The sequence below is a fragment of the Pteronotus mesoamericanus genome, unplaced genomic scaffold (assembly GCF_021234165.1).
Source record: "Pteronotus mesoamericanus isolate MK-2021 breed Mesoamerican mustached bat unplaced genomic scaffold, CSHL_Meso_final contig_347, whole genome shotgun sequence".
Classification (NCBI taxonomy): domain Eukaryota; kingdom Metazoa; phylum Chordata; class Mammalia; order Chiroptera; family Mormoopidae; genus Pteronotus; species Pteronotus mesoamericanus.
The window spans coordinates 2,566,800-2,594,427 of record NW_026555137.1 but is presented as its reverse complement, the minus strand read 5'-3'; the positions used below and the strand labels follow the sequence as shown (position 1 = coordinate 2,594,427).

Here is a 27,628-nt window from a genome sequence, read left to right as displayed (position 1 = left end):
CACTTGGAGGATGGAGCTCGCATCCTTAGCCTTATCTTCAGGAATCAGAGCCGCGCGCTGGCCTTGTGCGTGCAGCTCCCAAGGTTAATTTCATAGCTTTGGTTCAGATTCTTCTTTGTGTGGGCCTGGAACTCTCTTCGGTATTCTTGCCTTGCCTATGGTAATTTCATTCAGTTTCTCCAATGAACCACCTTTTAACTCTTCATTTTCTCCAGTGCTTGTCTTTTTTCTGATTTCTGCCGACATTGTTATCTTTGTCAAATTTGTTGTTCTTTTCTAAATATTAATAGGCTTAATTGAAAAAGCGGGAATGGCATGTACGGAAGCGTGTTATTTTAACATGTGCACACATTGTGAAATGACCACCAGGTCCAGGTAGTTACCATATCCGTCAGGTCACGTTGGCACCGTGGTTTTCCGTGTGGCGAGAACTTAGCTCCACCTTCTCAGCAACGTTCAGCACAGGCCCTGGGAAAGGGCCCGTGCAAGGGCCCACGGCCGGCGGGGGCGTCCCCTCCACGGGGCGACGGACTCCTCGTAACTTACTACTGTTACATTTCTTTCATTCTTTAACTCTATTTTTATTGCAGACACGCTCACAGATGCCCCCTGCCTCCCGCCTGCCCCCTGCCCTGCCCCCGCCTCCTCTGACCTCACAGTAATTTCTCACCGGGTGTTCTGAGTATTATAAGGCTTACTTAGTTCCCAGGTGTTTTTAAATGCCCTGATTAATATTTTTGGAAACGCATGGCTTATTTTGTCTGACACAGTACCTTCGATGATTGGGGTTCTTCCAGGTTTTCAATGACAACAGAAACCTTTTTTGTTGTAATATTGTTTGATCCTGATGAACATGTTTATGGGCCATATGCTTATCTTTCCGTCACGCTCTCTTCCCTTTAGTAACATGTTTGAAGTCGGATATACAAATTGAGAATGGATTTATTTCGGAACCTGAATCTGCATATCCCTTAAATAACGAAGCAAAATACAAGTGCAAACCAGGTTATGTAACAGAAGAAGGTCAAACATCAGGATCCGTCACATGTCTGCAGCGTGGATGGTCCGCTCGTCCCAGATGCATCAGTAAGTCACTCATGACGTTTGCGTGATCGTCCTGGTAACCGTGGCACAGATGTTTACTCTACCTGGTTGCTTTTCCTGGGGGTGGCGGGAGCTGAGGTGGTTCCATTGGAAAAGACAAATGAAAAAGTATTTGAGAAAATGTATGTAATCTTTTGCCTTTTATAATTAATTACTGGTAGGCAGATGTGAGGCCATCTTTCAGCTGAAGGACTTTCCACGGTAAAACCCCCTGTGATCTACAAAGTGCTGCAGGAGCCGTCTCTGCGTCGTGGTGGCCGCTCATTTATTTCTGGCTGAGACCGTGGCCTGTCCCTGTTTTTAGGGGATCGGACTTTTATGTCCGAGTGGTCATTCCAGATGTTAAAGTTATGCTTTTAAGTGAAAATGTGGGTTCACAGCATATAATTTTGGAATTATGTCTCCTGTGTAATTTATGTGTTTGACACTGCAGAGTAGGCCCTCTTCCAGGAAAAAAAAATTTTTTTTACGAAAACAATATGAACCTCTAGTTAGAGGGGACTAAGAAACACTTGTAGCTTCCTCGATGTTCATGAGAATATTCTAAGAACAGTTTGCTCATTTTATCTTAGTTATCCCAATGCCACAAGGTTATATGTATCATTCACTGGAAGTGGATATTTAAAATATCCACGTTTATTCTTTCAGTTTTTTAAATGTCTGTACTTACTATGAGAACTAGCCAAAGAAAAAATGATGAAGGTTGCCTTCATAGCAAACTCATTCTGTATCAAACTGTGATCAATTAACCATGCCAACAGTCTTAATAGGAGAGTAAATTGTCTGTATTATTATTTTTATTAGTATACCTTTTCTTTATTTTTTTACATTTTTAAACTAGCTGGCTACGTAATATGTTATACAATGTAAGGAAAACTACTTAAACCCGTATGAACATCATTCCAGGAACGTGTTAGTAAAGATGGAGGGTATGTTTTTAGCAATTTAATTTCTTATACTAGTTATAAATGGAGACCGGTTTCTCCATTCAATCTTGGGAAGTATAGAAGAATAGAGTGATTAAGAGAGTATTAGAAAAAAGGTAAATTAGCCTGTGGGTTTTTTAAAATAGTATGTTTTAAAGAAGAAATCTAAAGAAAGTTTAAAAATTACCCTTCTTGTTGAGAAATACTGTTCTCGTGGAACGAATCACTTCGTTTCTGGCATTCGGGCCTCAAGGGCTCCTGCCGAGTGAGGCGCCCGCATGCGCACAGCGCTCTCCAGCTTTGCTAAGGCAGACGCCCAGCACGCCTGTCATGGCCTCATTTCTTGCTGGCAGGGAGTGTGTGTCGAAGGGCAGTGGAATTGAGAAGAATGTTCTTAAATCGCTCATGTGATTTAAGCGATGGCTTTGTGCCAGGCTTTGGGAACAAAACAGTACTTGGAAACTATGAGGAATTCCCCTCAAGCCGAGGGAGAATTTTAGGCGGGGCTTGGGGTAGGGTGATGGGTGAGGAGAAGCAGAGCAGGGGACAGACTCGGGTGCGTTTTGTGGGTAGAAAACACAGGTAGTGTGGCTGGCCGTTGGGTGTCAGACAGGGTAAGCATCAAGGGGCGCTTGTGTTTACTTTGAATCGTTTCCGTGAGTAGCCGGCGCGTGGAGCTGCCTCCCTGTGAGGTGCCGCAGGCAGTGGGAAGGGCACTCGGAGAGGGACACCTCAGCTTGACTCGGCACGTGAGTGTCCCGGGGACAGTCAGGACCGGGCTGCACACTGCAGAGCTGAATCTGTAGGCCTGGCCAGGAGACGTGCATTTGAGGCTGTCCCCTCAAGCCGTGGCGTCGCATTGGGAGAGAACAGGGAATGCAAAGAGAAGGTGCAGTCTGTGATTTTCTGAGACCCAGACCTATTTGTACAGCAGGATTTATGTTTCACATCTCAAGCTGAATATATCAAGTCCTCTCCACCTTAAAAAAAGACACAAGTACTTTCGCATTCTAATGGTGTCTAAATAGCTCAAAGTTGTCGTAACCATTAGAGTATGCTACCTTATCTATTAAGTAACAACAGAGCTATACTTCATGAATGCCACTAAATGATGTGAAATGAAACAGAGTTAGAAGTCACTCTACTATTTACACTGAAATCCTGCTCAATGTGCTCATTGAAGAAAAAGTTAAAATCAAAATTTAACTAAATTTCAAATAAATGCTCTGGCTTCTCATTGCCAAATGTAGATCTCTCACAACCATTTCACATATAAGTTTATATCTTAGAGCTATGATGTGTTTAATTAGCACTTTAACTTTTAAATGGCTTTCATCTTTTAAGTTGGTAGGAGTCTGTTAGTTGTTTTGTGGGTTTTGGTTGACATTTAGAAAATAAACTTTATGGACATTATATTAGAAATCACGAACTACTAGTGCTCAACTTTGATGGGAGCCGCCTTCTGTGTCTGTAGGGAAGCCGTGATCACTGAGCGTGGATGGGAACTCGGGAATCTAGTGAGCCCTGGCCGAGTACCAGTGGGGAGCTGAAAGATGCTCTTTCTCCTGCATTCCCTGCACATAGAGGGGATGGGCTATTTACCGTTAATTCATTCAATAAAGATGGCGGACTAAGCACATTGGTAGGTGTAAAGAAAAACGGATACAAGAAAAACTAAGCTTATGTACAAAAATAAGGAGATTAACTGAGAGAAAAGCAAACAGCCAGGCATTAGTGACTGTGAACAATGCCGTAAAGGACATGGGGCGAGGCACAGGGGGACATACAGAACATGATGCTTCTCTGTCGTGGTGTTTGGTGGGAGGCCCATATGTTGCTTCTTAAATGCACAAATTTCATTGTCCTTAAATCGACAATGTCATCATAAAATTATACTTCAATAACAGCCCATGACATGCAGCTATATTTACACGTGACTACATGTTGTGGCCATACATTTAGAGGCTTTGGTGATCGGCGATCAATGCACAGGGAAGTCTGCTTTCTGGCAGGCTCTCCAGCACAAGGTGACGCTGAGCATCAGGAGTTTGCAAGGGACCCCTCACTGGCCTACACACTCCGACGGGAACGGTGGTCACTGCCGGCATAAGGTCTCTCGGTTGGGTCATGCCTGCTGTGGCCTGAGGCGTACAGCTGTCAGCCTTATTTCCCTTCAGGACTCTGTGGCATGCCCGTATTTGAGAACGCCACGGCCGTCATCACAGGACAAGTGTTCAGGCCCAATGACACGCTGGCCTACCAATGCCTGGATGGGTATGAAAACAGAGACGGACGCACCACGGGGTCCATGGTGTGCGGTGAGGACGGCTGGTCCCACCTGCCGACCTGCTTCAGTAAGTGTTTTCGTTCCTGGGTTTCCTTGGCCGAGAGTCGAAAAGTCGACTTCAACGTAGCGCTCGTTTGAGGGGAAATCCTCCCCCGTACGTTTACGTCACAGGTTTACGATGCACCTGTGACAGGGTTCCGAGTCCCGTGGGCTGTATTTAGGTAGTCTCCACCAAAACTCCCACTCCTTCCTCAACGCTGAAATTGTGTTTTAGAATCTGCAGAAAAGTGTGGGCCTCCTCCAGCTGTTAGCAACGGGGACCTCACCTCCTTCCCACTGACTGCGTATCCTCCGGGGTCAAGAGTGGAATACCAATGCCAGGCCTACTATCAACTCCGGGGTCCTAAACATGTAACCTGCAGTTATGCCAAGTGGTCGGAACCCCCGAGATGTATAGGTAAGTTCTTCATACTCTTCTGGATCCTGAGAAAATTCCAGTCATGCCAAGTGCTCTTTGTAGCCTAATATCCGTGCAGTGAGTGATGTTCTAGAACTGTGTTCTCTGACCGCTGTCCTCCTGAATGCTGGACATTCCGACACTCCTGCGTAAGGCAATAAGGTGGGAAAATACCTGTGTAAACAATACAAAGTTTCCTTAAACAGGAATATTCAGACACACCGATTTTTTTTTTTCCTTTTTCAGTGCTTTTATTGAGGGGACATGGTTAAGGGAGTTATACAGGCTTCGGGTGGAGAGTTCTACAGTATCTGGTGCGCTGTGTTCCCCCCCTAAGCCAAGCCCCCTTCCACCACCACTCCCCCTCTCTCTGTCCGCTTCTGTCTCCCTCCCCCCTTCCCTCTGGCAATTACTATACTGTTGTCCACGTCCAGGGGTCTCACCCAGCCCCCAACCACCAGCGCCTTTCCCCCCGGCAGCTGTCCGACTCCTCTCTGTATCCGTGCGTCCGTCTCCACCGTGTTAGTTTAGTTTGTTCATTTGATCCACGTATAAGTGAGATAATATGATGCTGGTATTTCCCTGACTGGTTTGTTGTCCTCGTGTACTGCGCTCCAGGTCGATCCGTGCCGTCCCGAAAGGTAAGATCTCCTTCTCTCACACGGCTGAGGAGGGTTCCACGGTGTAGGTGGACCACAGCTTTTTTACCCGCTCACCTACTGGTGGGCGCGTGGGCTGCTTCCAGATCGTGGCTACTGTAAATAACACTGTCATGAAGTTAGAGTTGTCTATATCCTTAGAGTTAGCATTTAGATTTGGATAAATCCTGTGAAGAATTCCTGTGAAGTGGGCGGTAAGGCTGTTTTATATATCATATTTTGAGGGAGCTCCGTACTGTTGTCCACAGGGGCGCACAGGCCGCATTCCCACCCGCAGTGCCCGAGGGCCCCCCTTCCTCCACATCCCCACCGGCACTGGTGTCTGATGTTTTCCTGCGACAGGCATTCGGACAGGTGTGAGGTGATAGCTCTCAGACAGCAATGCCCCTATAGTTGCTTCAAAAAGAGTACATAATTCGCAATAAATTTACCAAGGATGTAAAAGACATATTATATTCAGAAAATTAGAAGACATTGAAGAAAATGCAAATAAACAGAAGGTCTGTCATGTTCATGGATAGAAAGAATTAAAGTCATAAAATGTCCCCACCACCCTGAGCAATATGAACACTATTCTTATTAATGCTATTCCTATCAAGATACCAATGACATATTTGACAGAACGAGAACAGATATTCCAAAAATTGACATAGAATGAGAAATACCCCATAGAGCCACAGGAATCTTGAGGAAAGAGAAGGAAGTCGGAGGAATCATGCTTCCTGATATCAAACTGCTTTACCGGGCCACCGTTATCCGGTCAGCGTGGTGCCGGCATGGAAACAAATATCTAGATCAACGGCGAATAGAGAGCCCAGAAACAAACCCCACGCCTTTAGATGGATTGATGTCCAACAAAGGAGGCAAACACACGCACGCCGATTGTGACACAGTAACTGAGCCCGCTGTGGACCAAGCCTTCTCATCATCTCCTGTGTGTGTGTCCCCATCTGTGGGATTTCTGGCAAAATCGGTGCTCCCAACCCTGGAAGTGGCAGGACTCGGGTCAAGATGCATATGCACAAGTCAGAAGAGTCTAAAATGGCTCCACCCCAGATTTTACAGAAAGAAAGGTGTTGAACTTAAAAGATAAATTCTCAATCTCACGTTTGAGAGACAAGTCTAATGCAGGGTTCACAGCACAAGTGTTAGCTTTTTCAAACATTAAGAATGGGAAGCAATTATTGACATCTGAGGACATAAACTCAGTTCTGTGACAGACATAAGACTTTATTTTGAGTCATCGATTTAAAATTTCAGATGTTCAATCCCGTTTGGGGTTATATGTCCCTGGATGTGTGTGGGAGGCAACCAATGAAATTTCTCTCCCTCTCTCCCCCCACCTTCCTCTCTCATGAAAAAATCAATATATTTTTTAAAAATTAAATTAAAAAAGCAAAAGAAAAGTCACGGAATATGTTTGGAGGTATGTAGACCTCATATAATACATACTCTTGTATATTAACATGCATGTGAATGCACATTGGACTTTGAAAACTTACAAATATCCCTAGTGATATGTATTTTTATAATGTTTCATCTTGTAAAGGTTAATGGGATGTGTGAAAACATAACTGTGAGCTACTTTTAAGGCCTTATCGCTATTAGAGATGACGAAACTAGAATGCAAAATACTTCAGTGAAATGAAGAGGAAGAGGAGTCCATGGTATGTTCAAAATTTGATATATGATTTGGAAAAGAAGGGCACACATATATACAATGGAGCACTACTCAGTTATAAGATGAAATACTGACACGTATGATAAAGTGGATGGATTGGGAACATCATGCAAGTGAAATAGTTCAGACAGAAAAATATGAACCATATGGTTTCACTCATATGTGGGATATCACACTGAATGTACTGGATGAACAAAGAGGGAAAACTACAGACACAGACATCGGTACAGTGGTTTCCAAGGGAAGGGGGCGGGGAGATAGAAAAGGGAAAAGGGGCTCAAATGCCTGCTGACAGATGATTTGACTTGGGGTGGCGGACACGCAATGCCAGATATAGACGATGCATCATAACATTGTGCACTGGAAACCTAAACAACAGTATTAACCGGTGTCACTCCAATCCATTTCACAGAAAAAAATTAAAATTTTTGCATGTAGTAATTTCTACAATTCAATAGCAACTTGTTTATTGAGAAAAGACAAGGTCTAAAAGAATATTATAATACATCAAATATTGCTTACAGTCACAGTGCACTAGCAATGAACTTGAAACTCTCTTAATGTCACAAAAAAAGTCTAAAAAGGAAACATTTGTATTGGTTTTACAGATGAAGGCACAGTGCTAGAGTGAGGTAGGAAAATTTGTCCAAAAGAAGTTGGGGTTCAAATCCACTCTATGCATATATTCATGCCTCTATGCAGCCTGTCTTGACCATAGAGAATGAAAAAATTAGAACAATGGATTATTGGGTGGGTGGGTGGATGGATGGATATAGAGATGGTTGATGTATATATGTACACATAATTGTATTTTATTAGAAGATTCTTTATGAGAAAGTTTGTGGTTTTGTGCAGTTCTCTTTCAACACTGGGCAGAACAGAAAAACACAAACCTTGGTGCAACTCAGCAGAGTGCAGATGAATTTGGAGCGTTTGTAGTCACTGCCAGCGGAACGGGAAACGGAGAACGAAAAGCCAAGACCGCGTAGCAAGGTTCCCGCACCTCCCCTGGACGGGAGCTCACGGCGGGAGGCCGAGCGCGCCAGGGCCAGAGACCAAGGCTCCGGGGACAGGGGCCGCGACCCCCGCCCATCGTCCCCCTGCTAAGCTCTGTGGCCTCGGGCAGGGGTGACTGAACGGCCCTTTCCTCAGTTTCCCAGGGTGTGACCTGCAGCAGCTGTCTGCTGGGGCGGCTGGAGGGCATCCCAGGAAGGCACCAAGGACGGCACTTGGCCCACGACAACGTACATTAGCCGTTTAGATGACGTCGTCATCTGATGTAATCCTCAGCGACTCCCGGGGTGCAGCTGTGTTAGTCCAGGAAAGCAAAGAGTACTAATTCTTACTTATTTTTCTACTTTCAGATCCATGTGTCATTTCTCAAGAAATCATGAATGAAAATAACATAGAGTTGAAAGGGAAAGACGACAAGACATACTACGCAAGAACAGGGGATGTCATTGAATTTACGTGTAAATCGGGACACAGCGCGGTGACATCAGAGCAGTCATTTCAAGCCGTGTGTCGGGAAGGGACAGTGCAGCTCCCCAGATGTGGGTGACGCGGCGACCCCGTCCGCCCGCGCCGCCTCGCCGCGTGCTCAGACGCTCCTGGCCCTTCCTGTCTTTCCTCCTTCATGTCGAGGAAATCAGTACAATGTGGCCCCTCAGTTTTCAGCTTTACCTTCTCCCACGGGTGTCACAATGAACGGTACCATCGTGCGCTCGGTCCCTAGACAGTCATTACTCACCGTTTCTGGGACTGTGCTACTTGCCTAGGCTTTAATAAAGCGCAGTGTGGATACCAATGTGGCTTTGTGCATCTTGGATTAGAGGTTTAACAGTCAAACCACGTGAGCTTAGGGCTTATTGGGGGAAATAATACCATCAAAACATTAGCTGTTAAAATGCAAAGTGAAAATAAGCCCATCGCTCTCTGCCCTTGCTGGTGTCAGAGGGTGAATCGGGGACCAAGGACGGAGCGTTGTGCGGGTGAAACGCACTTCATTCTTTGTCCCGTTTCCGTCTTCACGGTAGGAACTCTTTCACGTTGTTGAAGAGTTGCTCTTCTATTTGAAAAAAGTACTAAATTTATAACTTGAAAGTTGTAAATCTTTGTTTTTTTAGTGCACAATATTGTAATACGTGTGAATATACAAAGTTGTTCAAAATGCAATGTTTAAAGATAAAATCCATCTGTAATAAAGCTACACTCCAATATCTAAAATGAGTCCTTAGCTCCAGTTAGAACCTAGTTCATTGTTAGGCATGCCCATGAGATGAAGGGTATCCATGAAAATATATGCAGAGGGACCATTTCTATCATTTTTTCCCTATTTCATCTGAAATCCAAAATATACCAGGCTATAAAACCACATACGACCGGCATCATATTCAAACCAACCCCCTCCTATGCTGTTCCTTGGCTCTCTTCAAACCAGACCACTTCGCACAGACTTGGAACGGAAAATGCATCACTGTACTAGGACTGATTTAGCATTTTACCAAAATGTACCTTTAAACAAATGACATTTTAGCGTACTGTACCATCATCTAGATGCTCAACTACGGAGTAACCAATTAAGCAAATACTGAGTTGGCCAAAAAGTTAGTTTGTTTTTTTCCTGTAGGATGGCTCTAATAGTGCTTAGTTGTCTTCAACTTCATTCAAAACAATTTTGTTAGATTGTATTGTGGTAGCTATTATATTATTGTACATTTTTTTAAAAATCTTATCAAAATTGGTGAACTTTTGTGTAGTCATTTTAATATTGAAGATGGAAGAAAATATGCAATATTTTCAGCATATTATGCTTCATTGTTTCAAGAAAGGTAAAAACACAACTGAAATGCAAAAAAAAGATCTGTGCAGTGTACGGAGAAGGCGCTGTAGCTGATCAAGTGTGTCAGAAGTGGTTTGCAAAGTGTTATGCTGGAGATTTCTCGCTGGACGATCGATGCTCCACAGTCTGGCAGAGCAGTTGAAGTGGATAGTGATCAAATTGAGACATTAATTGAGAACAATCAACATCGTATCACGCAGGAGATAGCCAACATACTCAAAATATCCATAAATTTATAACTTGAAAGTTGTAAATCTTATAATATCTAGTCATAGAACCCTTGATGCAAAGTAAATATAGGAACCAAGTTTTTATTTTCTCCATGCTTATGTAGACAGCATATAAAAAAACAACTAAGGTTCCTGTCAAATTGAAACCCTCTCTAGTAACCAGTCTCAAACTGAGCTAGAGTTAGACTGTGTATTTCCCATTCTTTCCTCCACGTATGCCTCCGAACATATTGAACATATTGAACAAATTAAAAGGCACCTCCATGGACATCAGTTTAGCATATCTCAATGCCAAGAATGTGCTAAAAACCTCTGTACTCCTTGGTGGGGTCTAATATGGGTTTGCAAAGAAAAAAAATCAGTGTTCTTCTATGGAAAAGGAAGGACACAGGCCGGGGCAGGGGGGGATACCCTGCTTGGTGCTCGCAGACCCTGAGGTCTGAAGCTGGCTGAGGCCCCATGTGGACAAGAGACAGGAACGTGGAACCGGCGTTGTTTCCATATGATCTCAAGGCTGAGAAAGAACCTCCACCATTTCAACAACAGATTAAGTTAAAAATTAGTGTTTCATATAACTTTTGTTGCCTGTGTATTAATATTTCTATGGAAAGCTTGGCAAGTACAATGAGGAAGTGAAGTCCAGGCATGATTGTGAAATCATCAGTGAAAATTTACTGATATTGCAAAACTCTCTGGACTTTGTTAACCACTAAGGGAAGTCTGTAAACTAGCTTCCCAGCAGGGCAGTCAAATTCAGAGTCACATGAACAACTGCTCACAAGGAAGATTTAAACCCCCAACAACACGACTGGGATCTTTGTGTTAACACACCATCGGGGGTGCCCAACATGCTGCTGTCCCTGATCAGCGTCATTGTCACCCTATGGGTCTCCGGGGCGCATGGGCAAGGTAAGCTGAAACCAGAGCCGCACACGCAGCCTCGCTCTAACCCGCAACTTTGTGCTGTACCTACTTTCACATGTCTCTAGGTGTCAGCGGACCGACTCGTAGGAATAGTGTGTATTGTGATATCATCATCTAGACTAACTTATAGGAACATTATCGTATTTTCATCACTTGGGATAAAAAATAGTGTTCTGCCTTCTGAGTTCCGCAGCCTGAAAGCCTCTCCACAGACACGAGAGTCTTGTGAATAGGCTCATGTAAATTCGACTGGGAAATGAGTCGCAGAGAAGCCAGGTGGTACCCAAAGGTCTGGGGGATTCCTGCGACCTCCACTCTCTTCTCGTGGACTGGACTCTGTCCATGGGTAGTGGCTTCTGCATTCTCCACATGTCCTTTTTCTTTTCAGAAGCAACCTGTGACCCTCCAACTCTGGAAAATGGTCTCTACATACCTGTCAGGAAAAAATACACACTTGAATACGTAATCACATACTGGTGTAACAAGAGACATTACCCTGCTCGTGATGGATTCACAACGAAATGCACAGAGAAAGGCTGGCATCCGCCTCCAATATGTGCCAGTAAGTTCTGTTCAAATCATCACCTGCTTCCTAATGCTGAAATTTCTTCTCTTCAACATAAAAATGGGGAACTAAGAAGTTGTAGTCTCTGACTTACTGAGAATGTAGAACAGAGGATTAAAAACACTTTGCTTCTCAAAGCAGCCAATTTTAAAAAGGATAAAATCATGTGATTGCAGTTGAAAAAGTCTTTTAGGTTTTTCTGTTCGATGATAAATATGTGCAGGTGTATTTAGTTCTTTCTATAAATAATATACTTCCAGGATCTGAACTAAAACATTGGCTAAGACTAGCGTTGTCTGGCAACAAGTATATTAGTGTTTGATTTCTTTGTAAAACTTCCCCATAACACACTGATGCGAACCACACCCTCAGCTGACTCACCCCCGTTCCCAGCCGCGCTCTGGGCAGCACTCGGCACGCGGGCCCAGGGCGTGGGCCGAGGGCTGGGGGGGGCAGGGACCTGCTGCCAAGAGGGCGCCCTCCCCTGGCGGAGCAGGAGCCTCAGGGCCTCACCACGGGGCGCCTCCTTAGGAGCCTGAGTGTCAGTGACGGTGCCCAGAGTGAGTGATCTGAGACACAAGGAGGAAGGACACCTCTGCGTCGGCTGTGACCTGCTCACTGACTGTCTCCTCAGCCGGTCGTTCCCTGTGGAAGAGGGTCCCAGAGTCCAGGCCTCACCCAAGGGGCGGGGCACTGGCTCCTCCTGGGGGAGGAGAGGTGGAGGCACTGTGGGTTGTCTGACACCATCACGTGTCACAAAATGCCACTCAGTTCAGCCGGGCGTCTATGTCTGGGGGTTTCTTTGGCCCCCTTTCCAAGTGCTTCCTGCCTCCACCACCACGTTCCTCGTCCTCACGGGTCAGGTCGCTGTAGCGGGGGGTCCACCCTGCGGCTGGGAGTCCATGGGGGAGAGTGAAATGATGCCAATAGGAGGTCAACGGTCTCAGTGTCAGTTCAGGACAAGCGCCCACATGAATGTGACAGCGCGATGCCCTTAGAGAGGATGCTGGCATCTCCGTGACACGGACCTCAGTGCCTGTGCCAGTCACAGGGAGGATGGAAGTTATTCATTTAGATAGAACTGTCCGGTAACCTTGTATTGTTTCAGGTGTACAACGGAATGACTCCATGTGTGCATGTATTGCGAAATGATCAGCAAACAGGTGTTATTTACACCATCTGAATTTATAACTCTTCTTGTCCTAGATCCCTGATGCAATGAGTATAATTATGGTAATAAGAAAATATGATTCATCAAGGAAACCACTAATGTCTCATTAGATTCTATTAATGTAAAACATTATTTTTACTGTTTTTTGTTTGTTTTTATTCCAAGTTGAGCTCTGTGAATTACCAGAAATAAAACATGGGCGCCTGTATAGGGATGACATACTTATACCACGCTTACAGCCTTTTGTCGGGCGACAGTATCCATATTCCTGCGATGACAATTATGTGACTCCTACAGAAAGGCGCCGGGGTATAATTACTTGCACACCAGACGGATGGTCCCCGAAAGTGCCGTGCCTCAGTAAGTAAAGCCCTTCATCCTTGTGCCCATGCAGACATTTCTAAGAGGAGAGAGAATTACTCAGGTGAGAACAATGATGCTGTGTGATCAAGGTAAGTTCGAAGGATGCATTCTATGAGCAGGAAGACCAATATAGGTTGTTTGTTTGAGAGGTTCTTCATTAAAAACACGAGGGGTATAAATAGACTCTACAGAATACCTATGTCACTTATCCATAGTCTAACAGTGAACTACAGATAATTATATTTAATATTGATTTTTAAAAAACATTTTGTAGCACCTTTAGTTTTCCTTAAGTTGTGTGTTATTATTGGAAGGTTATGTATGCATTGCTTATGCATTCTAATTTAAATATCATGAGGATGCATTTTCATTTATTATTTTGACAAATGGACCAGGCTTTTTCATCATCATTTATCATTCTTAGGAAAATGTGTTTTAAATCGATTGGAGCATGGATATTCTCCAATAAATGAACAAATATATCTACAAGGTGAATTTGTACAAGTTTTGTGCTATCTTGGATACAGTCTCCTAGATCAACAGAACACCCTGACATGTACGGAGAATGGCTGGTACCCTCCTCCCAAATGCGTCCGTGTTGGTAAGAAAGCTGGTCTAAGATCCAGTCTGTTTGTGATCTTGTAGAATGTACCTGTAATTTCTGGGGCAAAATGTTTATATCAGCTTCTTGTTTGGCCAATGGACTAATTGGGTTCTTTTCAGGTGTGTTTAAGTGGAAATGCCAATATCTTGACACATCACTAGCATAATAAAGATGCCTACTGGTAGACATTAGTTTTTAAAAAACAAGCCAAAGACCGCAAAAGGAACCATCTAACAATGGAGTGGCGAGGGCAGGGCGACCTGCTGGCCGTTTCTTTGTGTCTTTGTGTCTTCCCCGCAAAGAACAAGGATTTTGAACACCACAGCGGATGAGGGCATCTCTGCAAGAGTCCGGGAATCTAGCAGACAGGATTCCCACACCCCTGGGGCCCACAGATCCAAGGCTGGATCCTCGCAGGGCTGGGAGCTGAGGTGTGGCCGCCCTGAGCTGGCCCCGGCCCCTGGAGAGCGCCCTCTGGTGGTTGGGGCGGAGACCTCGCGTCTCCCTGGTTTTGCACTGGGTTTTGGAAGGCTGCGGGTGATCAGGTTGACTCGGTCCACTCAAGGCTTGTTCCTAAGCTGGTAAAGCTGGTTTGGGTGCCTGCCCGCGAGGACCAGTTCATTCAGAACAAGGATGAAGAAGGCCTCCTCTGGCCTCTCTGCTAAGGAGGAGGGTTGAAGGACACCTTCGCAATGGGGCTGATCCAGTATGAGTGTCCGCCAGTGCTGGGTGGGCCTGCGAACCTTTGAGTTCAGGGTTTCCTGCCAGCTCTCCCTGGAGTTGCTCTTCCCTGCCCATTGTCCCGGGGCTCGGCCCTGCCCCGAAGTGTGATATAGTCAGCTCTGCAGATCTGTGGAGCGCTCTCCTTCCACCACTCTTTCCCCGCGGTTCGGTGGATCGCAAGCTCAGGGACGTCACCCTGCCTGAGAACGCCGGGTTTTGCCTCTTCAGTCCGGTGTGACTGACGTTTTGGCTTGGGTGTGTTCTTCCGTGTTGCAATCTGGAAAAGCCACACCCACCAACTAAAGCCACTTGGAGGATGGAGCTCGCATCCTTAGCCTTATCTTCAGGAATCAGAGCCGCGCGCTGGCCTTGTGCGTGCAGCTCCCAAGGTTAATTTCATAGCTTTGGTTCAGATTCTTCTTTGTGTGGGCCTGGAACTCTCTTCGGTATTCTTGCCTTGCCTATGGTAATTTCATTCAGTTTCTCCAATGAACCACCTTTTAACTCTTCATTTTCTCCAGTGCTTGTCTTTTTTCTGATTTCTGCCGACATTGTTATCTTTGTCAAATTTGTTGTTCTTTTCTAAATATTAATAGGCTTAATTGAAAAAGCGGGAATGGCATGTACGGAAGCGTGTTATTTTAACATGTGCACACATTGTGAAATGACCACCAGGTCCAGGTAGTTCCCATATCCGTCAGGTCACGTTGGCTCCGTGGTTTTCCGTGTGGCGAGAACTTAGCTCCACCTTCTCAGCAACGTTCAGCACAGGCCCTGGGAAAGGGCCCGTGCAAGGGCCCACGGCCGGCGGGGGCGTCCCCTCCACGGGGGGACGGACTCCTCGTAACTTACTACTGTTACATTTCTTTCATTCTTTAACTCTATTTTTATTGCAGACACGCTCACAGATGCCCCCTGCCTCCCGCCTGCCCCCTGCCCTGCCCCTGCCTCCTCTGACCTCACAGTAATTTCTCACCGGGTGTTCTGAGTATTATAAGGCTTACTTAGTTCCCAGGTGTTTTTAAATGCCCTGATTAATATTTTTGGAAACGCATGGCTTATTTTGTCTGACACAGTACCTTCGATGATTGGGGTTCTTCCAGGTTTTCAATGACAACAGAAACCTTTTTTGTTGTAATATTGTTTGATCCTGATGAACATGTTTATGGGCCATATGCTTATCTCTCCGTCACGCTCTCTTCCCTTTAGTAACATGTTTGAAGTCGGATATACAAATTGAGAATGGATTTATGTCGGAACCTAAACTGGCATATTCCTTAAATAACGAAGCAAAATACAAGTGCAAACCAGGTTATGTAACAGAAGAAGGTCAAACATCAGGATCCGTCACATGTCTGCAGCGTGGATGGTCCGCTCGTCCCAGATGCATCAGTAAGTCACTCATGACGTTTGCGTGATCGTCCTGGTAACCGTGGCACAGATGTTTACTCTACCTGGTTGCTTTTCCTGGGGGTGGCGGGAGCTGAGGTGGTTCCATTGGAAAAGACAAATGAAAAAGTATTTGAGAAGATGTATGTAATCTTTTGCCTTTTATAATTAATTACTGGTAGGCAGATGTGAGGCCATCTTTCAGCTGAAGGACTTTCCACGGTAAAAGCCCCTGTGATCTACAAAGTGGTGCAGGAGCCATCTGTGCGTCGTGGTGGCCGCTCATTTATTTCTGGCTGAGACCGTGGCCTGTCCCTGTTTTTAGGGGATCGGACTTTTATGTTGGAGTGGTCATTCCAGATGTTAAAGTTATGCTTTTAAGTGAAAATGTGGGTTCACAGCATATAATTTTGGAATTATGTCTCCTGTGTAATTTATGTGTTTGACACTGCAGAGTAGGCCCTCTTGTGGGAAAAAAATATATTTTTAGGAAAACAATATGAACCTCTAGTTAGAGGGGACTAAGAAACACTTGTAGCTTCCTCGATGTTCATGAGAATATTCTAAGAACAGTTTGCTCATTTTATCTTAGTTATCCCAATGCCACAAGGTTATATGTATCATTCACTGGAAGTGGATATTTAAAATATCCACGTTTATTCTTTCAGTTTTTTAAATGTCTGTACTTACTATGAGAACTAGCCAAAGAAAAAATGATGAAGGTTGCCTTCATAGCAAACTCATTCTGTATCAAACTGTGATCAATTAACCATGCCAACAGTCTTAATAGGAGAGTAAATTGTCTGTATTATTATTTTTATTAGTATACCTTTTCTTTATTTTTTTACATTTTTAAACTAGCTGGCTACGTAATATGTTATACAATGTAAGGAAAACTACTTAAACCCGTATGAACATCATTCCAGGAACGTGTTAGTAAAGATGGAGGGTATGTTTTTAGCAATTTAATTTCTTATACTAGTTATAAATGGAGACCGGTTTCTCCATTCAATCTTGGGAAGTATAGAAGAATAGAGTGATTAAGAGAGTATTAGAAAAAAGCTAAATTAGCCTGTGGGTTTTTTAAAATAGTATGTTTTAAAGAAGAAATCTAAAGAAAGTTTAAAAATTACCCTTCTTGTTGAGAAATACTGTTCTCGTGGAACGAATCACTTCGTTTCTGGCATTCGGGCCTCAGGGGCTCCTGCCGAGTGAGGCGCCCGCATGCGCACAGCGCTCTCCAGCTTTGCTAAGGCAGACGCCCAGCACGCCTGTCATGGCCTCATTTCTTGCTGGCAGGGAGTGTGTGTCGAAGGGCAGTGGAATTGAGAAGAATGTTCTTAAATCGCTCATGTGATTTAAGCGATGGCTTTGTGCCAGGCTTTGGGAACAAAACAGTACTTGGAAACTATGAGGAATTCCCCTCAAGCCGAGGGAGAATTTTAGGCGGGGCTTGGGGTAGGGTGATGGGTGAGGAGAAGCAGAGCAGGGGACAGACTCGGGTGCGTTTTGTGGGTAGAAAACACAGGTAGTGTGGCTGGCCGTTGGGTGTCAGACAGGGTAAGCATCAAGGGGCGCTTGTGTTTACTTTGAATCGTTTCCGTAAGTAGCCGGCGCGTGGAGCTGCCTCCCTGTGAGGTGCCGCAGGCAGTGGGAAGGGCACTCGGAGAGGGACACCTCAGCTTGACTTGGCACGTGAGTGTCCCGGGGACAGTCAGGACCGGGCTGCACACTGCAGAGCTGAATCTGTAGGCCTGGCCAGGAGACGTGCATTTGAGGCTGTCCCCTCAAGCCGTGGCGTCGCATTGGGAGAGAACAGGGAATGCAAAGAGAAGGTGCAGTCTGTGATTTTCTGAGACCCAGACCTATTTGTACAGCAGGATTTATGTTCACATCTCAAGCTGAATATATCAAGTCCTCTCCACCTTAAAAAAAGACACAAGTACTTTCGCATTCTAATGGTGTCTAAATAGCTCAAAGTTGTCGTAACCATTAGAGTATGCTACCTTATCTATTAAGAAACAACAGAGCTATACTTCATGAATGCCACTAAATGATGTGAAATGAAACAGAGTTAGAAGTCACTCTACTATTTACACTGAAATCCTGCTCAATGTGCTCATTGAAGAAAAAGTTAAAATCAAAATTTAACTAAATTTCAAATAAATGCTCTGGCTTCTCATTGCCAAATGTAGATCTCTCACAACCATTTCACATATAAGTTTATATCTTAGAGCTATGATGTGTTTAATTAGCACTTTAACTTTTAAATGGCTTTCATCTTTTAAGTTGGTAGGAGTCTGTTAGTTGTTTTGTGGGTTTTGGTTGACATTTAGAAAATAAACTTTATGGACATTATATTAGAAATCACGAACTACTAGTGCTCAACTTTGATGGGAGCCGCCTTCTGTGTCTGTAGGGAAGCCGTGATCACTGAGCGTGGATGGGAACTCGGGAATCTAGTGAGCCCTGGCCGAGTACCAGTGGGGAGCTGAAAGATGCTCTTTCTCCTGCATTCCCTGCACATAGAGGGGATGGGCTATTTACCGTTAATTCATTCAATAAAGATGGCGGACTAAGCACATTGGTAGGTGTAAAGAAAAACGGATACAAGAAAAACTAAGCTTATGTACAAAAATAAGGAGATTAACTGAGAGAAAAGCAAACAGCCAGGCATTAGTGACTGTGAACAATGCCGTAAAGGACATGGGGCGAGGCACAGGGGGACATACAGAACATGACGCACATAGGGCGCTGTGCATGGGCCCAGCAAGGAATGTAACAGAAAAGACCTCAAAATATGCGTAGCTGCCATAATATTTGGGTGGATGAGTATTTAGAGAGAGATGACTTTCTAGCGAAATGTCTTAAATTTAAGGAAGGATTTCTTTCATTGTGGGACAACTGATGGCCAGTGTAGCGCACACAGAGTGAGGAGAGAGAAAGTGGCTCACGTCGACTGGGACGCGCTGAGCGGCGTGTAACAGACCTGCGGTGAGAAGCCCCCAGAAGGTTTCCTGGACGGGAGCGGCAGCACCAACGCAGACAGGAAAGGTCCTCTGAGCTCACTTGCTGGAGAATGGACTATAATCCCTGATAGGACAACCCAGACGACAGACCGCAATACGTCCCAACGTAGGTATGGAAGTGGGATGAGAAGATGTGTTGGAGGAATTCGTGGACATGATGGTGTCTTCATCTGACCATAGACGGCATGGAGGTGACTCTGTAGGAATCTGTTTGATGGGTTTTACGGAACGATCACTGGGATTTAATATACAAGGTTTATTTCCCCAAAATAAAACTCCCGAGGTGGGAAACCTCAGCGCCCGTTGGCCTGAGTCATCTGGGTCCAGGCTTCTGCTAAACACCATCCTGGCCACTTGCAGTCCCCAATTCCACAGTCACAGAAGGGCGGGTGGACTCGTAGCTTCAGGTTTGCTTTCAGGAGGAGGAGGAGGAGGCTAAAGACACAGGTGGGGTGGGGATGGAATGTTCCAGCTGGCCTCCAGGGGAGGCTAGTGCTCCTCTCACTCAAACTGACGGCGGCGGGGGGGGGGGGGGTGGGAGGGGGCGGGTGATAAGGCAGGTGGGGAAGCGGAAGGGCCCAGTCAAGGAACATGTATGAAGGACCCGCGGGCAAAGACAGCGGGAAAGAACTTAGAATGTGGTAGGTGGGGGGCGGGTAGGGCGGGGGGAGTAGAGTGGAAATGGAGAAAGAATGTTAAATCTCGCTTCAAGCAATGAGCAACCTAATAGCATTATAAAAAAGGTATTTTCAGTCACAGCATGAAATACATATAAAAACTAGCATTTTCCAGTTATTTTTTCAGCATTTTCAAGTTGAAAAAATTCATTATAAAAGACTCAAAGATGTTGCCACCTTTACTTGAGCATCTTTGACACTGTAAAAATAAGAGAATGTTGGCATGCTGCGTGGCTGCTGTAGGGGCGCGCCGCCGCGGGGGAGCGCCGCAGAGAGCGCTGCGCTCCCTGAAACCGGAGGGACACCGGCGGGGGCCCGCTGAGGTGGGAGCAGGGCTCTGAAACCCGCAGAGCCCGTCCCGGGGTCGTCACGGATGAGCGGGAATAAACACAAAACGCTGCAAACACCTCTGTTTGCCGGGAGAGCCGGTGGGGCGCTTTCCTCCCACTGGAGAAGGCCGTGGCGCACCCTCCTAGTGGGGAAGCCCCGTCACCCTTTGTTCCAAAGCTTTTATTGAAAAACTTCTCAGTGGGGTAGGCAACAGGAATGCATACATACACACGTTTACATTAGCATGTTTAAGTTTCACAGAAAATAGATGCCTTTAAGAAAACAGGTGGCAGGAGTTTACTGACTTACTTGGGCCTGCGAGGAGACTGGTCTAAACAAAAGAGAATGAAGACAAGGGCGAGCGCCTTAATGACAAAGGGCAAGGGGTGTAAATAACGTGCAGGTCCTTCGCAGCATGAGCTGACCAGAGATATGAGGGAGGAACAGAGTGCACTCTAAAGAATTTACTTTTAGGCCTGATTACCCTGGCAACCGCCACATCTGATCTAGGGCTGTTTTTCCTGCACTGTTAGCCAGGCCGGGGGAGGGAACCACCAACAGATAAGGAGACTGCTTTTCAGCTGTGACGAGGACTCTGGCTGTGTCCAAGTCAAGCTGAGAGGTGTGGGGGCCTCTTTGCCCCTTCTCCATGTCCCCAATTTCTTATCTGCTGCTCCTATTGGCCAAGGCCTGTCTTAGGTTGCCCCTCCCCCGAGGGGTCTTACCCATCATTGGCCATTGACCCTCACAAGGCAAAGCAGAGGTGCGGGGGCGGCGCCACGGCCCAAGGGAACAGGTCAAGTCGCCTCAGGATCTTGTTTCTCCAAGGCCTCTTGATTATTTCCCACCTTGGGGCCCTCCGGCCTGCTGGCAGGGTTACAGCTCCTGAGGCCGGGCCGGGCGTTTCCCAACAGAATGTCACAACTATAACCGTTGCGACTCAAGAATCATCAAATGATTGGATGGAAATTTGCCGAAAATGCCCTTTGTTTCCCAATGAAATGAATAAATCTAAACAATGCATATTCTCTAAAACTGTCCTCCAGTGTGTCAATATACACGTTGTCTTGGCAAGATGTTTGCTAGAAATGAGCAGGACAGTTTTCTCTGCCACTGTCATCTGGCAAAGATGTGAAACCAGACTGCCTCTTCCTGCCAGCTGGGCTGCCCTCTCCTGGATCACGCAAGGTGCGAGGCCGTCAGGACAATGAAGTTCTGTCTTGTGATACTGTAGGTATAAACATAAATGGGAACATCACGTCCCATATCGTGAACACATTGGAATTCCCAGAGGGAGCACAAAGAGAATCCTTTAGCAAACTAAACTGACTTTTACAATGGAAAGACAATCAGCAGAGTGTTAATTCTACAAGTAAACAATTTTAAGAACTGGTGGCAGACAGGCGTTTACAATCTTAGCCTCCTTTTCAACGTCTTGGAGGCACATGTGGGCCGATGGTTGTAGTGCTGGGTATACACTAATGTCGGTCTTCTGTCGTGATTTCTGTAAGGAAATCGCATGTTTGTGGGTCTATCTACTCTATGGATTTTAAGAATGCTTAAGTGCGCATATAGCAGATAAGATGCTGAGTAGGTCATATTCACAAGTCTCTGACCAAACGTGTCAGACTTTTCAGAGCTGTTTCCTTTGTGAGGCTTCATTTTGGGTATGAAGGTCTTTTCTGCAGTCCATCCCCGCGCCTGAGATGTGCACTGATGTAGGACCAGTTTATCGTCCCTGCCTCAACACTCACAGAAGGCCCCAACTTCCTGGCCAGGAGAAGGGCAAAGGACTGATTCACAGGAATAAACAACTGTTGGGAAGCCACAGTTCCAGGAGCTCTTTGATGCAGGCAATGAGTCCTCCGATGGTGGCTCCGCTCTACGGTGCACTTCTTTGTGTTCGTTAGAGGGGTGTCTCCCACAGCCTGTACAGGATGTCAGTTCTTCTCTTGGTGTCGTTGGTAGGTTCCTCCGTTCCTGGAGACACCGCAGCAGAAGAGGGCTCGGCAGTGGCTGTTCCTGAGGAGAAGTCTGCAGGTCCTTCGCTGTCAGCCGCGCCTGAGGGACGGTGCTCCAGCACAGGTTCCCGCTCCCCAGCCATGGCGTTCAGTGGGAGGCCCATACATTGCTTCTTAAATGCACAAATTTCATGGTCCTTAAAACGACAATGTCATCATAAAATTATACTTCAATTCAATAACAGCCCATGACATGCAGCTATATATACACGTGACTACATGTTGTGGCCATACATTTAGAGGCTTTGGTGATCGGCGATCAATGCACAGGGAAGTCTGCTTTCTGGCAGGCTCTCCAGCACAAGGTGACGCCGAGCATCAGGAGTTTGCAAGGGACCCCTCACTGGCCTACACACTCCGACGGGAACGGTGGTCACTGCCGGCATAAGGTCTCTCGGTTGGGTCATGCCTGCTGTGGCCTGAGGCGTACAGCTGTCAGCCTTATTTCCCTTCAGGACTCTGTGGCATGCCCGTATTTGAGAACGCCATGGCCGTCATCACAGGACAAGTGTTCAGGCCCAATGACACGCTGGCCTACCAATGCCTGGATGGGTATGAAAACAGAGACGGACGCACCACGGGGTCCATGGTGTGCGGTGAGGACGGCTGGTCCCACCTGCCGACCTGCTTCAGTAAGTGTTTTCGTTCCTGGGTTTCCTTGGCCGAGAGTCGAAAAGTCGACTTCAACGTAGCGCTCGTTTGAGGGGAAATCCTCCCCCGTACGTTTACGTCACAGGTTTACGATGCACCTGTGACAGGGTTCCGAGTCCCGTGGGCTGTATTTAGGTAGTCTCCACCAAAACTTCTACTCCTTCCTCAACGCTGAAATTGTGTTTTAGAATCTGCAGAAAAGTGTGGGCGTCCTCCAGCTGTTAGCAACGGGGACCTCACCTCCTTCCCACTGACTGCGTATCCTCCGGGGTCAAGAGTGGAATACCAATGCCAGGCCTACTATCAACTCCGGGGTCCTAAACATGTAACCTGCAGTTATGCCAAGTGGTCGGAACCCCCGAGATGTATAGGTAAGTTCTTCTTAGTCTTCTGGATCCTGAGAAAATTCCAGTCATGCCAAGTGCTCTTTGTAGCCTAATATCCGTGCAGTGAGTGATGTTCTAGAACTGTGTTCTCTGACCGCTGTCCTCCTGAATGCTGGACATTCCGACACTCCTGCGTAAGGCAATAAGGTGGGAAAATACCTGTGTAAACAATACAAAGTTTCCTTAAACAGGAATATTCAGACACACCGATTTTTTTTTTCCTTTTTCAGTGCTTTTATTGAGGGGACATGGTTAAGAGAGTTATACAGGCTTCGGGTGGAGAGTTCTACAGTATCTGGTGCGCTGTGTTCCCCCCCTAAGCCAAGCCCCCTTCCACCACCACTCCCCCTCTCTCTGTCCGCTTCTGTCTCCCTCCCCCTTCCCTCTGGCAGTTACTATACTGTTGTCCGCATCCAGGGGTCTCACCCAGCCCCCAACCACCAGCGCCTTCCCCCCCGGCAGCTGTCCGACTCCTCTCTGTATCCGTGCGTCCGTCTCCACCGTGTTAGTTTAGTTTGTTCATTTGATCCACGTATAAGTGAGATAATATGATACTGGTATTTCCCTGACTGGTTTGTTGTCCTCGTGTACTGCGCTCCAGGTCGATCCGTGCCGTCCCGAAAGGTAAGATCTCCTTCTCTCACACGGCTGAGGAGGGTTCCACGGTGTAGGTGGACCACAGCTTTTTTACCCGCTCACCTACTGGTGGGCGCGTGGGCTGCTTCCAGATCGTGGCTACTGTAAATAACACTGTCATGAAGTTAGAGTTGTCTATATCCTTAGAGTTAGCATTTAGATTTGGATAAATCCTGTGAAGAATTCCTGTGAAGTGGGCGGTAAGGCTGTTTTATATGTCATATTTTGAGGGAGCTCCGTACTGTTGTCCACAGGGGCGCACAGGCCGCATTCCCACCCGCAGTGCCCGAGGGCCCCCCTTCCTCCACATCCCCACCGGCACTGGTGTCTGATGTTTTCCTGCGACAGGCATTCGGACAGGTGTGAGGTGATATCCCTCAGAGCAATCCCATTTATGATTGCTTCAAAAAAATTAAATAGCAATACATTTAACCAAGGATGTAAAAGGCCTTGGTTTCAGAAAATTATCTAAGGATATTCAAATAAGTGGAAACAGATATGGCATTCATGGATAGAAAGATAAAATCATAAAATGTCCGTACTACCCAAAGCAATATAGATTCAATGCTATTCCTATCACAATATCAATGACATATTTCACAGAACTAAAACAAATATTCCAAAAATTGATATAAAACAAGAAATACCCCAAAGAGCCACAGGAATCTTGAGAAAAACATAAGAAAGTTGGAGGAATCATGCTACCTGATATCAAACAATTAAACAGGGCTATCGTAGTCAAAACGGCTTGGTGCCGGCATAAAAACAGACATATAGATCAGTGGGACAGAATAGAGAGCCTAGAAACAAACCCCACGCCTTTAGATCGATTAATATCCAAGAAAGGAGGCAAACACACACATGCCCATTGTGATACAGCAACTGAGCCCGCTCTGGACCCAACCTTCCTCATCATCTCCTCTGTGTGTGTGTCCCCTTCTGTGGGATTTAGAGCAAAATCGGTGCTCTCGACCCTGGAAGTGGCAGGACTGGAGTCAAGATGCATATGTACACGTCAGAATAGTCAGAAATAGCTCCAACCTAGATTATATGGAAAGACAACTACTTAATTTCAAAGATAAATTCTCAATCTCATGTTTGAATGATTAGATGGACGAGTCTAATGTGTGATTCATGCCACAAGTGTTAACTTTTCCAAACATTAAAAATGGAAAGGAATTATCCACATCTGAGGACATAAAAGCAGTTCTATGGCAAGACTTCACTGAGTCATTGATTTGAAAGGTCACAGGTTGAATCCTGCTCAGGGCTCATACCTAGGTGCGGGGGTGGCCCCGGGTCTCTGTGCAGGAGGCAACCAGTGAAGTTTCTCCCTCTCTCTCTCTGTCTCACTTTCTATCACTACAAATTAATAAATACAAAAAACATTTCAAATAAAAAAATAAAGTCATGGAATATATGTTTGGAGGTGTGTAGACCACAGATAATATACACGTTTGGATATGAACAGCATGTAAATGTAGTAAGGGACTTTGACAACTTTTGAATGTCACTAGTCATATGTATTTTTTATGAAGTTCCATCCTGTATGTGTTACTGGGATGTGTGAGGACATAGCTTGAGCTAATTCTAAGGCCTCGTCAGTATCAGTGATGGCAGAAATAGAACGCAAAATACTTGAATCAAGAGAAGAGAGAGAGGAGTGCGTGGTATGTTCAAAATTAGATCTATGATTTGATGAAGGGTACGCATATAGACAATAGAACACTACTCAGTTATAAGAGGAAATACTGGCATGAGGGGTAACATGGACGGACAGCGAGAACGTCATGCAAGTGAAATAGTTCAGACAGGAAAAGACATGAACCATATGGTTTCACTCATATGTGGGATATAAAACCAAAAGCAAAAGATGGACAAACAAGAAAAGCAAACCAATAAAAGCCAGAGACCCAGACGTTGGTATAGTGGTTATCCGAGGGCGGGAGGGGGAGAGTGGTGGTAAATGGTAAGAGGGTCAAATATCTGGTGACAGAAAAGATTTGACTCTGGGGGTGGGCACACATTGCAATGTACAGGTGATGCATCACAGAACTGCACACTTGAGGCCTGTATGATCTTACTCAGCAATCCCACCCCAAAACACGCAATAGAAGATTGTTAAAATTTCTTGCAGGTAATAATTTGTACAGTGCAACAGCAGCTTGTTTATAGAAAAGAGACAAGGTCTAAAGAATATTATAATATATGAAATATTGCTTACAGTCACATTGCAATAGCAATGAACTAGAAACTCGCTAGTGTCACAAAAACATTTCTAAAGAAGGAAACATTTATATTGATTTTACAGATGAGGGCGCAGTGATATAGTGAAGTAGAAAAATTTGTTCAAAACAAGTTGGGATTCAAATCCACTCTATGTGTACACCTGTGCTTACATGCAGCCTTTCTTGACATTGAGAATGAAAACTGGATAGATAAATAGGTAGGTAGGTAGGTAGGTAGGTAGGTAGGTAGGTAGATACAGAGAGAGAGAGAGAGAAGGGGAGAGAGAGAGAAAATGTAATGGATGAGGGTGTGGGTGGACAGCACTTGGCCCACGACAACGTACATTAGCCGTTTAGATGACGTCGTCATCCGATGTGATCCTCAGCGACTCCCGGGGTGCAGCTGTGTTCGTCCAGGAAAGCAAAGAGTACTAATTCTTACTTATTTTTCTACTTTCAGATCCATGTGTCATTTCTCAAGAAATCATGAATGAAAATAACATAGAGTTGAAAGGGAAAGACGACAAGACATACTACGCAAGAACAGGGGATGTCATTGAATTTACGTGTAAATCGGGACACAGCGCGGTGACATCAGAGCAGTCATTTCAAGCCGTGTGTCGGGAAGGGACAGTGCAGCTCCCCAGATGTGGGTGACACGGCGACCCCGTCCGCCCGCGCCGCCTCGCCGCATGCTCAGACGCTCCTGGCCCTTCCTATCTTTCCTCCTTCATGTCGAGGAAATCAGTACAATGTGGCCCCTCAGTTTTCAGCTTAACCTTCTCCCACGGGTGTCACAACGAACGGTACCATCGTGCGCTCGGTCCCTAGACAGTCATTACTCACCGTTTCTGGGACTGTGCTACTTGCCTAGGCTTTAATAAAGTGCAGTGTGGATACCAATGTGGCTTTGTGCATCTTGGATTAGAGGTTTAACAGTCAAACCACGTGAGCTTAGGGCTTATTGGGGGAAATAATACCATCAAAACATTAGCTGTTAAAATGCAAAGTGAAAATAAGCCCATCGCTCTCTGCCCTTGCTGGTGTCAGAGGGTGAATCGGGGACCAAGGACGGAGCGTTGTGCGGGTGAAACGCACTTCATTCTTTGTCCCGTTTCCATCTTCACGGTAGGAACTCTTTCACGTTGTTGAAGAGTTGCTCTTCTATTTGAAAAAAATAATAAATTATTTGAAAGTTGTAAATCTTGTGATATCTAGCCATAGAACAATTTACCTGACACAAAGTAAATGTAGGAACTGAATTTTTATTTTCTCAGTGCTTATTTCAAAAGGATATAAAAAAACAACTAAAGTTACTGTCAAATAGAAGCCCTGTCTTATCACCAGTCTCCAAATTACATTCAAACAGAAGCGTATTAGTCAAACTACTTCTCAGGGTGAGGCTTTGTTCTTCCCATTTTTTCTGTTGTGCGCACCTGAATATATTGTACCCTAAATAGCAAGGTATCTCAAAGCACATTAGTTAAGAAATCTTAATGCCAAGAATATGCTGAAAAACGCTTGTACTGTGTCATGTGATCTATTATACATTTGTCGGGGGCAGGGGGAGGGGGAAATCAGTGCTTTTCTATGGACAAGGAAGTCCAGAGGTGAGGGCAGGGTCCAGAAATACTAGTTGGTGCTCACAGACCCTGAGGACTGAAGCTGGGTGAGGGTCCATATAGGACAAGGGACAGTTGCAACCTCACGCATTTTCAATAACTGTTTCATTTAAAAGTCAGTGT

General features: G+C 45.5%; 2 protein-coding genes across 6 annotated transcripts in view; both read left to right on the top strand.

The window, feature by feature from the left end:
• Positions 1-8,922, top strand: part of LOC129072952 (complement factor H-like) — a 59,769-nt gene extending 50,847 nt beyond the window's left edge. Inside the window, exons 5-8 of one of the 3 annotated variants that reach the window (XM_054576565.1) lie at positions 904-1,086; positions 4,208-4,384; positions 4,592-4,774; positions 8,479-8,920. In XM_054576565.1, coding sequence (XP_054432540.1) covers positions 904-1,086; positions 4,208-4,384; positions 4,592-4,774; positions 8,479-8,675 — 740 coding nt within the window. In that variant the 3' untranslated portion in view covers positions 8,676-8,920. Of the gene's footprint in view, positions 1-903; positions 1,087-4,207; positions 4,385-4,591; positions 4,775-8,478 lie in introns of all 3 variants that reach the window. The other 2 variants (XM_054576566.1, XM_054576564.1) reach the window with 2 other exon arrangements.
• A 1,994-nt stretch (positions 8,923-10,916) lies between these two features.
• LOC129072954 (complement factor H-related protein 4-like) lies at positions 10,917-26,802 on the top strand. Of its 3 annotated transcripts, XM_054576567.1 has the most exons (9): positions 10,917-11,095; positions 11,499-11,672; positions 13,012-13,206; positions 13,634-13,810; positions 15,746-15,928; positions 21,930-22,046; positions 22,438-22,614; positions 22,822-23,004; positions 26,344-26,802. In XM_054576567.1, exons 1-9 carry the CDS (start codon positions 11,035-11,037, stop codon positions 26,538-26,540), a joined length of 1,464 nt encoding a protein of 487 aa, XP_054432542.1. In that variant the 5' UTR covers positions 10,917-11,034; the 3' UTR covers positions 26,541-26,802. The 3 variants fall into 3 exon arrangements, with proteins under 3 accessions (XP_054432542.1, XP_054432543.1, XP_054432544.1); XM_054576568.1 differs by lacking the exon at positions 21,930-22,046; XM_054576569.1 differs by lacking the exons at positions 15,746-15,928; positions 21,930-22,046.
• The last annotated feature ends 826 nt before the right edge of the window (positions 26,803-27,628 follow it).